The sequence below is a fragment of the Bubalus kerabau genome, chromosome 9 (assembly GCF_029407905.1).
Source record: "Bubalus kerabau isolate K-KA32 ecotype Philippines breed swamp buffalo chromosome 9, PCC_UOA_SB_1v2, whole genome shotgun sequence".
NCBI lineage: Eukaryota > Metazoa > Chordata > Mammalia > Artiodactyla > Bovidae > Bubalus > Bubalus kerabau.
In genome coordinates, this window is record NC_073632.1 from 53,763,812 (window position 1) to 53,776,339 (window position 12,528).

Sequence of the window (12,528 nt, forward strand, 5' to 3'; positions counted from 1 at the left end):
CGGATGCTCAAAAGAAAGAAGTACTTAAGACACCAAATAGATAATTCCTAATAATAATGACTCAGAGGAGGCAATGGCACCCCACTCCAGTACTCTTGCCTAGAAAATCCCATGGACTGAGGAGCCTGGTGCGCTGCAGTCCATGGGGTCGTGAAGAGTCGGACACAACCGAGCGACTTCACTTTCACGTTTCACTTTCATGCATTGGAGAAGGAAATGGAAACCCACTCCAGTGTTCTTGCCTGGAGAATCCCAGGGATGCTGGAGCCTGGTGGGCTTCCATCTATAGGTCGCACAGAGTCGGACACAACTGAAGTGACTTAGCAGTAGCAACAATAATAACAACTAATGAAGAATCCCTGTGACCTTATGAATTGAAATTAAAGCCTTTTCTTCAGTTCAGTTCAGTTCAGTCGCTCAGTCGTGTCCGACTCTTTGCGATCCCATGAATCGCAGCACGTCAGGCCTCCCTATCCATCACCAACTCCCGGAGTTGACTCAAACTCACGTCCATCGAGTCAGTGATGCCATCCAGCCGTCTCATCCTCTGTTGTCCGTTTCTCCTCCTGCCCCCAGTCCCTCCCAGCATCAGAGTCTTTTCCACCTTCGCATGAGGTGGCCAAAGTACTGTTGTTTTCTTACAACATATTAATTGATTAACTTTATTATTCTTTCTGTTTAAATAGAAAAGCCTTTCTTATCTAAGGACATAAAAGATTGCTTTAGTTAAATAAAAGAGATTAACATATATCAAAGGAAAGGCTGGTATTTGTTTCACAAGAAGCTTAATATAACTTATATTATAACAAGGTATAATACATAGAAAAGTATATTTAGACTCCAGAATTTACATTTAATTACAAAATTGGTGAAGAAAAAATCAGGAACTAAAAAAGAACACATGCTTAGATAAAAACTTCTAAATCTACATTTTAGGGAAATTAAAAGTTCTATCTACCTATTAATAACACTGAAGTTTACAAGATTATATCATGTATGTATTATTAGTAGGGAGTAGAATGAGGAGACAAGGATTACCTTAGGTTATATACATATTTTTCCTCTGTAAAATTTGTTTTACCATGTTCATATATTACCTGTTCAAATTCAACGTAAAATGAGCTGCATTTGCTTAGCAGTGTACAAATCAGCTATCTGGGTGTTTAAAAGTTCTCCAGTGCTGAGTATTCTATATGCCTTATTTTTGGTCATCCTCACAGTATCTCTTTAAAAATACGTTGTTATTCCTATTTATTATTTTTTTTTATAGGAGAGAAGACTGAGGTTTATATAGATTGAGCAAATTGCTTAAGAGCACACAGCTAGGAAGAAGAAACCCAGACTCTGAATTCAGGAGTCTTTATGTCGCTCTCAGAAGGGACTGTCAGGAGCTCAGCCAGTTGGAGGAGAGAGCTGAACTATTGAGGCTGTGTTGTTGTTCAGTTGCAAAGTTGTGTTTAACTTTTTGTGACCCCATACATTGCAGCATGCCAGGCTTCCTTGCCCTTCACTATTTCCCCAAATTTGCTCAAACTGAGACCATAAATGATGCCATCCAACCATATCCTCTGCTGCCCTCTTCTCTTGCCCTCAGTCTTTCCCAGCATCAGGGTCTTTTCCAATGAGTCAGCTGTTTACATTAGGTGGCCAAAGTATTAGAGCTTCTGCTTCAGCATCAGCCCTTCCAATGAATATTCAGTGTTGATTTCATTCAGGATTGCCTGATTTGATCTCCTTGTGTCCAAAGGACTCTCAAGAGTCTTCTCCACCACCACAATTCAAAAGCATCAACTCTTTGGTGCTCAGCCTTTTTTATGGTCCATCTCTCACATCTGTACATGATTACTGGGAAAACCATAGATTTGACTATATAGAGCTTTGTTGGCAAAGTGATGTTTCTCCTTTTGAGTATTCTGTCTAGGTTTGTCATGGCTTTTCTTCTAAGGAGCAAATGTCTTTTAATTTTGTGGCTACAGTCATTGCAGTGATTTTGGAGCCCAAGAAAATAAAATCTCTTTCCAGTTTTTCCAAGTCTAGTTGCCATGAAGTGATGGGAGCAGACACCATGATTTAGTTTTTTGAATGTTGAATTTTAAGCCAGATTTTTCACTCTCCTCTTTCACCCTCATCAAGAGACTCTTTAGTTCCTCTTTGCTTTCTGCCATTAGAGTGGTATTATCTGCTTATCTGTGGTTGTTGATATTTCTCCTGGAAATCTTAATTCTAGTTTGTGATTTATCCAGTCTGGATTTTCACAAGTTAAATAAATAGAGTGACACTACATAGCCTTGATGTACTCCTTTCCCATTAATGAACCAATTCATTGTTTCTTCTCTGGTTCTAACTATTGCTTCTTGACCTGCATGCAGATTTCTCAGGACAGGTAAGGTGGTCTGGAATTCCCATCTCTTTAAGAATTTCCCACAGTTTGTTGTGATCCACAGAGTCAGAGGCTTTAGTGTAGTCAATGAAGCAGAAGGAGATTATTATTATTATTATTTTTCTTTTGGAATTCCCTTGCTTTTTCTATGATCCCACAGATGTTGGTAATTTGCCTTCTGGTTTCTCTGCCTTTTCTAATTTATGCTTGTACATTTGGAAGTTCTCAGTTCACATACTGGTGAAACCTAGCTTGAAGTATTTTGAGCATTACCTTGCTAGCATGTGAACTGAGTGAAATTATACAGTAGTTTGAACATTCTTTGGCATTGCCTCTCTTTGAGGTTGGAATGAAAACTGACCTTTTCCAGTCCTGTGACCATAGCTGAGTTTTGAGGCTAAGAAGAGCCATTAAAGCAACAAACAAAAAGCTTAAGGAGTTGAGTGCTTTATCACTTACTGCTGTAGTCTAAGTAGGAGTCTGAAACTGGAGAAAATGCCAATTGCCTCTGTTCCATTTCCCCACAGGGAACAGCACACAGCATCCATGGACCCATTCAGGGTCAGTTGGATCAGCACAGTGTGAGGGGCATCTCGTTGTTGACAGAGCACAGAACAAAAGGCTCTGGAAATTTTTCATCTAGGGGAGCTTGAGGCAGGAGAGCTTGGAGGAGAAAAGTACTGGGTATTCAGAGTAGGACAAAGTATCTTCAAGACCTCTGCCCAAGGTCTCAAATAAAATAGACCTAGGAATGAAGGCACATGGACTAGCTAGGAAATAAAGAGATGAACTCTTGACTGGCCAGGGGTGCTTGAGTCCATGGCAGCAGCTCCCTTCAGAGACCACAGTGCATTTGCTATGCACCAAACTTGGTGTGGGTACAACAGCCTTCCTCTACAAGGAATGCCAAGTAAATAAAATCTTTGTAATTTCCTGTGGTCAGATCTGAGAAATCATACAGACTATTCAGGGACCTCATATCCTGTACACAGAACACAGCCAGATATGAACACCTTCCCCTGTATATTTCTACATCTTGCCTGACTCTGCCACCTCTTTATCTAAGGCTGGTCCTTCTACCTGTTCTAAGGACTTAGGACCTATTAATTATAGCCTTTTCCTTATTTAACTTTTCTCTCAAAGGAATTTCAACCCTAAACATTTAAAGAGCATTAAGTATCTTCCATCTTAAAAAAGAACAGGCAAGCTGTCATCAGATGTGTTTTGCTGATGCAATTTACTGGCTGACTGTTTGTGGCATCAGTAACCTTAAATTATTTCCTGATCTTCTGATACCTTCCAAGTACACAAGTTGACTGGCAATGAGACCATAAAAAATAGAACTGTGTGAAAATGAATAGAGTTTAAATTAAATTGAATGGCAATATTTAAGGTCTTTTATAAACTTTCGGTTACAAAAATGTGAACACAGTGAAAAATATGACTTATTTCCCTTTAGCAAATTTTCTGAAATTTCAGATCCAAGTTTACTGCCCTCCAAATGCACTGTTAAATAACATTTGTACTCAGACTGAAACCCCCTCATTAAAGCAATCTTTGGATTTTTACCATTTATATTTATAAATCTATGTGAAAATCTACTCTATTATTTATTTATATATAATATATTTAATAAATATATCTGTATTATATATCTTACTCAGATGATACTATTTAAAATACAATATTGTAAAGTAATTAGCCTCCAAGTAAAATATAAAAAATTAAATTAAAAAATAAATTAAAAAATACAAATAAATAAAATTATATTTAAAAAATATTTGAAACATGATGTTAGGATATTTCTGAATCTTCTCACTGAAGATTCCTAGTGCCCTCCTTTGACGCCTTTTCCACTAGTCCACAAAACTTTCTTTTAGTTCATTTCTTCAGAGTATTATTCCATTTTAAATGATACTAAGTGGGAAAAGTTTTACTTGCTCTTGCTGTGTTAGCTCACCAATGTGACACCGTCCAGTGACAGTTACCTGCATTATGGAAAACCTGATATTAGAGGCTAGAGGGAGATGTATCTGCTTGAGGCTACACCTCTAAATAAACATTAAAGGTGGTGGATAGAGAAGCTTTCATTCTCAGGCATAGTGGTAACATTATGCAGAGACAGAGAGAGATGACAAGGATTTGGTTGGGGGAAATTGAGACAAAGTTGGACTGAAGGATTCAATTTGAACTGTGATGCATTTCAAAGGTGGCATTCTACCTCTGAGAGTAGAAACTGGAAGTGTGTTTTGGTTAGAGCACTGACCCTTTGGTGGGGTTATTGATTTTGCTGGCCAGCATCTAGAATTAAAGAGTTCTCTCAGAGATCAATATGAACAGAGAGGAAGGGAGACCCTGACAATTTACTGCTTTGAGACTGGATATTATCTAAAGGGAATCAAATAGTAAGGGTCTATATATCGATGGTAATCTAAATTTTAGCATACAAGTAGTATTGGTTGTTTAAAAAATGATGTCCTTTTGTGGAAGCAAGTAAGTAGGAGGGAGAAACATCCTGTTGATTCTCACCTGGAATTCTCCTCAGTTGCTATTGTTCCTTCATCCTTCACTGACTGTTTATGCTGAAAAATCCTTTCAGCTGGGAAAACTCCTTCACTTTCACAGTTTAGTATTATTACTGAAAACCATGGGGATTTTCTTACTTCCATATTAAAATGTAAATATTTGATACCACTTCCTTTCTGGAAAGAGTCAGAACACTAGAATTTTGAAAAAGGAATAAGATAATTTATGTGGATTGAGACAGGCACAGGGAAGGAAGCTGAGTAAACTAGAGATACTTAGCTACAACAAAGTTTAATCTAAATCAGCAGATGAACATGAGATTCTTTCATATGTGCACTCATAACATTCATTCAGCAATTATTTAATAATTCACCTACAACATGCCAGCCATTGGATTTATAAGAGGATTATGGAGGAATTGACTTCTGTCATGAAAGCTATACAGTGAACTAAGATTTACATTAACACTTAAACTTGTCCTAAATGTTAGAATGGAAAGTTCAATTCAGTTCAGTTCATATTCAATAGCTTTTTCTCCCAGGGCCCAACAATGTGACCCAGTTAGAATATGCCTAATTTCTAATTACTGTATTTTAGAAACAGTTTCATGATTTTGATTCTGATATTATAATGATGCCACAGTTCAGTTCTGCCCTTGATGATGAGCACTACATCTGATTGTACTGTATTGTATTGTACTGTATTATGCTTAGTTGCTCAGCCTTGTCTGACTCTTTGTGATCCCATGGACTGTAGTCCGCCAGGTTCCTCTGTCCATGGGGATTCTCCAGGCAAGAATACTGGAGAGGGTTGCCATGCCCTCCTCCAGGGGATCGTCCCAACCCAGGGATTGAACCCAAGTCTCCTGCATTGCAGGTGGATTCTGTGCCATCTGAGGCCACCAAGGAAGCCCATGAATACTGGAGTGGGTAGCCTATCCTTCTCCAGGGGATCTTCCTGACCCAGGAAGAGTGCCCCAAACTCAAACTTGTCTAGGGGCTCTTTATTGTTGTAAAGTTGACAGGCTGTGTGTTTAGAAACTATTAATTTTATATATAGAGTCCTCAAATACAGTCCTTGGCCTGATATATATATTTAGGGTCTAAATATATTAGGATGGGGAATCCCTGACAGTCCAGTGGTTAGGACTCCAGGCTTCCACTGCAGAAGGCCCAGGTTCAATCCCTGTTTGGGGAACTAAGATCCCATAAGCTACATGACACAGCCAAATACACACACATATGTACTAAACACACACACATATATACATATATAAACACATATAAAATATATATGAAAGAAAGTGAAAGTGATAGAGAAGTCGCTCAGTTGTGTCTGACTCTTTGCAACCCCATGGACTGTAGCCTACCAAGCTCCTCTGTCCATGGGATTTTCCAGTCAAGATTACTGGAGTGGGTTGCTATTTCCTTCTCCAGGGGATCTTGCTGACCCAGGGATCGAACCGGGTCTCCCGCTTTGCAGGCAGACACTTTAGCCTCTAAGCCACCAGAGAAGCCCTAAAAATATATATATTCAGTTCAGTTCAGTTCAGTCGCTCAGTCGTGTCCGACTCTTTGCAACCCCATGAATCGCAGCACACCAGGACTCCCTGTCTATCACCAACTCTCAGAGTGCACCCAAACTCCTGTGCATCGAGTCTGTGATGCCATCCAGCCATTTCATCCTCTGTCACCCCCTTCTCCTCCTGCCCCCAATCCCTTCAGCATCAGGGTCTTTTCCAATGAGTCAACTCTTCGCATGAGGTGGCCAAAGTACTGGAGTTTCAGCCTCAACATCAGTCCTTCCAATGAACACCCAGGACTGATCTCCTTTAGGATGGATTGGTTGGATCTCCTTGCAGTCCAAGGGACTCTCAAGAGTCTTCTCCAACACCACAGTTCAAAAGCATCAATTCTTCAGTGCTCAGCTTTCTTCACAGCCCAACTCTCACATCCATACATGGCCACTGGAAAAACCATAGCCTTGACTGGACAGATGTTTGTTGACAAAGTAATGTCTCTGCTTTTGAATATGCTATCTAGGTTGGTCATAACTTTCCTTCCAAGGAGTAAGTGTCTTTTAATTTCATGGCTGCAGTCACCATCTGCAGTGATTTTGGAGCCCAAAAGAATAAAGTCTGACACTGTTTCGTTTCCCCATCTATTTCCCATGAAGTGATGGAACCAGATGCCCTGATCTTAGTTTTCTGAATGTTGAGCTTTAAGCTAACTTTTTTACTCTCTTCTTTCACTTTCATCAAGAGGCTCTTTAGTTCCTCTTCACTTTCTGCCATATTAAGATGAAATAATATATTAGGATGCTCAGTTCTGAGACCACCTGATAATTTACAGCTCTGTTTGGGGATGTGACCTCACAAGAAGTTGTTGAAATGATCCATTACTAGACTTCCATTTAAGTCAGGGACTGAGCCCAAACCAGAATGGTTCCCTGTGTGTAATATGGCCATGATTAATCAGGCCATATTATTTTTGTATGAACAGTTCTGTTACAGTAAAATGTTACCATGATATGATAAAGTTACGGAAATAAATAGGTTCATTGGAGCTAAACAGATCACTTAAACTCAAGGCCTTATTTTTTTCAACACTCTTTATTCTAAAAAGTTGGTGTTAAATGTTCCTTCAGTCAATTATTCCCCTGCCACACTCCATTCAGCCAGTTCATCCTCAGTTTACTTGCTATAATTTGCATGCTTAAGATGGAGCTTGCTATGATAACATTCTACCTGCTTTGTTCTTTACCCAAGGTGAACACTTGAACAACTTTAATAGTTGGTCCCTTGGGAATATAAATCTTAAAAAAAGGTGATAAGCTACCAAAGAAACTACAAATGGATCCTTACATTTTCCCTAAAATATAAACTTTCCTGAACCACATTGAATATTCTTTCTTGTCTCCTGTGTCAAAATGACATCACAATTTTAAACAACGACACTGTTTTAGATGGATTCTACAGTGGTTTCCCCTGTGAGGTAGTTAGCTCATTTAAAATAAAGTGCCTCATCTCTAGCATGATAAGAAACTGCATGACATGTTAAATTTAACTCTGTTGAATGCCCATCATCAAGAGTAAGCATGTAAACAGTAAGTCACTCATTCCTGATTGCATTTTCTGTTGCTCAGCTGGCTGAACCTATTCATATTCTTGTTATTTTAACAGTTTATTTACAGCCTATTTTTAAATAATTCCTTCTTCAAAACAAGTTTCTGAAGTGGATAAAAATTTGCATCTTCCTGATGTCACATTAGTTAAAGCACAGAGCAGATATATTCAGCATGTCAAAATATAGTTAATAAATGATAACTAGGGTTGTGTAAACTGTTGGGGCACTTTTATTTCTTATTATAGGTAGTTGTGCTTCATCCAGCCCAGCGTTTCTCATGATGTACTCTGCATAGAAGTTAAATAAGCAGGATGACAATATACAGCCTTGATGTACTCCTTTCCTAATTTGGAACCAGTCTGTTGTTCCATGTCCAGTTCTAACTGTTTCTTCCTGACCTGTATACAGATTTCTCAGGAGACAGGTCAAGTGGCCTACTATTCCCATCTCTTTAAGAATTTTCCACAGTTTGTTATGATTGACATAGTCAAAGGCTTAGGCATAGTCAATAAAGCAGAAGTAGATGTTTTTTCTGGAACTCTCTTGCTTTTTTGATGATCCAGTGGATGTTGGAAATTTAATATCTGGTTCCTCTGCATTTTCTAATCCATCTTGAACATCTGGAAGTTCATGGTTCATGTGTTGTTGAAGCCTGGCTTAGAAAATTTTGAGCATTACTTTACTAGCATGTGAGATGAGTGCATTTGTGTGGTAGTTTGAACATTCTTTGGCATTGCCTTTGTTTGGGATTGGAATGAAAACTGACCTTTTCCAGTCCTGTGGCACTGCTGAGTCTTCCAAATTTGCTGGCATATTGAGTGCAGCACTTTCACAGCATCATCTTTGAGGATTTGAAATAGCTCAACTGGAATTCCATCACCCCTACTAGCTTTATTCATAGTGATGCTTCCTAAGGCCCACTTGACTTCACATTCTAGGATGTCTGGTTCTAGGTGAGTGATTACATCGTTGTGGTTATCTGGGTTGTGAAAATCTTTTTTGTATAGTTCTTCTATGTATTGTTGCCACCTCTTAATATCTTCTGCTTCTATTAGGTCCATAACATTTCTGTCCTTTATTGAACCCATCTTTGCATGACATGTTCCCTTGGTATCTCTAATTTTCTTGAAGAGATCTCTAGTCTTCCCCATTCTATTTGGGTTTGAGTAGACTCTGGAAGTTGGTGATGGACAGGGAGGCTTTTTGTGCTGGAGTTCCTGGGGTCGCAGAGTTGGACACGACTGACTGACTGAGATAAACTGATAGGTAGTTGACTAATTATTGGATATTTTCATTTAAAAATAAATAATCTCAGGTCTCAAGCTGCTCATTTTTTTTGCTCTTTTTCATGTTAAAAAATCAGTATTTTTCACTTTATAGTGAGAATATAATTTAATGTAGAAAGAATAATTGCTACTGAGCCTCTTACAAGTATCTACAGAGGATTAAGCTAGATCCACTGTGTCTGTTTTTATTTTTAACAGTATATTAAGTGAATACATATTATAAAAAGGGTATAAAATAAGAGAAACACACAGAAACTAAAAGTTATAAAATATCATATCTATTTCTTGTGTCTTGTCTTTTAGTATATTTAAAAAACAATGGGTGAAGGTGTGTGTCGATCAAAGATAAGCTGCTGCTAGACATTGTCAGAATGCCTTTCCTGTTCCTGGAGATGGAAGTTTAATTTCTTGAATATTGTTATTAGCAGCCTGCAATTTTCTAAAACTGTTGCATTATCTATGAGTGGAAGCTCATGTTGGTTTTGCTGCCTTTGCTCTGAAAGGAAACTTTCATGGGGAGCCTCTTAGTATCACTGTAGGCAGATTTTCCTTGGATGGGCCTCCATATCCCCAGAGGATGTCTTAAGTTACAAAATCCAAATGGGAGATTTGAGACTGTGCCATAAATTACATTGCTTCATCCTATTTTTTTTTTAATGAATATTTTTAGGAGACTTTGCCTATAAATGTTTTTAAAAAAGTGGTTAATATTGGACTGTCTCTGAGAAATACTGTTTTTATGAGGGATGTGCCCATAAAGTATTATAAACCTGATCTGTCTAGGAAGGCAGAGCAACTTGATCTTTCTCTTACCTTGTCAGGATTAGAGACTACCCGGAAGGACTCAACCAGGTTGTATATAGAGTGACACCAACTAGATGAGCAGTGTCCCCTGAATGGGACATATAACCTAGTAGATAACCAAGAATGTGGAGGATTTACTGCTTATTGCATTTTCTTTCATCCTAGTTATTATTATTATTATTTTTTTTTAAGTATTGACTTGAAACAGAATAGAAGGAAATGAGTCTTGAATTGAAAGAGAAGGGAGCTCCCTTCAGGAAGGCCAAGTAGCATACCAAATCCTAGAAGAAGGCGGGCATGACTAGACTTTTTTCAGAGAAATGAGAGGGTTCTTTGGATATATTTGCAGGTGAGTCTCAATAGCAAGACGACCCATTAGATGCCATATTGGGGATGTCCTGAACAGATGCCATGGCCAGTGACTTGTGGAGAAGGTATCTGACATCTAGTCTTGGGCTTTTGTTTTCTGTTCATTTTTGGGGGCTCCAAAATCACTGTAGATGGGTGATTGCCACCATGAAATTAAAAGACGTTTGCTCCTTGGAAAGAAAGCTATGACAAATTTAGACATCATATTAAAAAGAAAAGACATTATTTGCTAACAAAAGTCTGTATAGTCAGAGCTATGGGATTTCCATTAGTCATGTGTGGATGTGAGAGTTGGACCATTAAAGAAGGCTGTTTTGTGTGTTAGTCACTCAGGCATGTCTGACTCTTTGTAACCCCATGGACTGTAGCCTGCTAGACTCCTCTGTCCATGGGATTTTCCAGGCAAGAATACTGGAGTGGGTTGCCATTTCCTCCTCCAGGGGATCTTCCCAGCCCAGGGATCAAACCAGTGTATTCTGTGTCTCCTGCATTGCATGCAGATTCTTTGCCTGCTAAGCCATTGGGGAAGCCTGAGAGCCAAAGAATTGATGCCTTTGAACTGTAGTGTTGGATAAGACTCTTGAGAGTCCCTTGGACTGTAAGGAGATCAAACCAGTCAGTCTTAAAGGAAATCAATGATGAATGTTCTTTGGAAGGACTGATCCTGAAGCTGAAGTTCCAATATTTTGGCCACCTGATTGATGCAAAGAGCCAACTCATTAGAAAAGGCCCTGATGCTAGAAAAGACTGAAGTCAGGAGGAGAAGAGGACAACAGAGGACAAGACGGTTGTATGGCATCACCGACAATGGACAGGAGTTTGGGCAAGCTCCAGGAAATGGTGAAGGACAGGGAAGCCTGGTGTGCTGCAGTCCATTGGGTCGCAAAGAGTCAGACACAACTGAGTGACTGCATCTAGCCTTTCACAAAATTTGCTTAAACTTTCTGGCCTATGTTAACTGAACTTTTTGGGAACTCGAGGAAACTGTGTTCACATTTTTGGCTCATTAGATTTTAAGTTGGCTTCAACAGTACAAAGAATTGGTTACCAGGCACCAAGAACCCAGGAGCAGTGTTCTAGAACAAAAGCTGGAATGGGATAATGAGTCTAGATTTGTGGAATACGTAAGCCTTTCCTAGAGATTCTCAGAAATTCTGAGTCATAAGAATACAATGAAAGACTGCCTGCAGAACAGAACAGGTGCTGTGCATTGAATAGATACAATAATATATACTATATATATATATGTATATACAATAATATATATATACAATATATACAATACAATTTACAATAAATACAATATATACAATAATAATAGTTGATTATTGAATAGAAGATAGGAGGAGAACAGATTGCATTTGGTATTATCTTTAGAAATACTAAAGGGGTTTAGTGTTTTTAGGAGTTCTTAATCTGAGATCTCAGGGGCTCTATGGACAATCTACATTATAATCAACATTTCATGTATGCATATATTTTCTGTTTGGGAAAAACTTATATTTCTTATTAGATTCTAAAAACAAGAAGAAGTCAAAACAAGGCACTGGTGTATCTCTGGTTATGGCATATTAGCTTCATATGTTTTTGGAACTGTTTTTTCTTCCTTTCAATTTAACATTATACTTTAAGTATTTTCTCCAGGTAATAATTATTATTTGAAGGCATCAGTTTTGTTGGCTGCCTCATATTCTAAAATAGAGATAGATTATAATTTATTTAAGCATTATGCTGTTACTAACCAACTCATTTCTAATTATTTGCTATAAAAAAATAATGTGACTGTAGCAAGCAGAATGCTAAAAGTGGCCCTCCAAGCCTCCCTGCCTCAATTTTTGGAATCTGTGAAGACAGGAGGTGTCATCCCCAGGACTTTGTTTTATATAGGGCAGTTGTTTTATATAGGGCAGTTGACCTTCAGGTGGGAAGACAATCCTATTCTAATTACATGCCCCCCTTTAAGAACAGAGTTTTATTTGGCAGAGCAGGAAATCAAAGAGGCGGAAAGCACAAACAAAATTCTGTGCTCTCTTGCTAG

At 38.5% G+C, this 12,528-nt stretch overlaps 1 protein-coding gene across 32 annotated transcripts in view; it reads left to right on the forward strand.

Moving 5' to 3' along the window:
* LOC129619891 (uncharacterized) overlaps window positions 1-12,528 on the forward strand; it is a 684,565-nt gene that overhangs the window by 169,635 nt on the left and 502,402 nt on the right. For 9 of the 32 annotated variants that reach the window (XR_008698264.1, XR_008698241.1, XR_008698242.1 and 6 more), the window contains one exon: window positions 10,471-10,555. The exons of the other annotated variants lie outside the window; for them this stretch is intronic. Coding sequence is in view for 3 of the 9 variants with exons in the window: in XM_055535362.1 (XP_055391337.1) it covers window positions 10,501-10,555 (55 nt within the window). In the remaining 6 variants the exon portion in view is untranslated. The remainder of the gene's footprint in view (window positions 1-10,470; window positions 10,556-12,528) is intronic. 32 annotated transcript variants of the gene reach the window in all.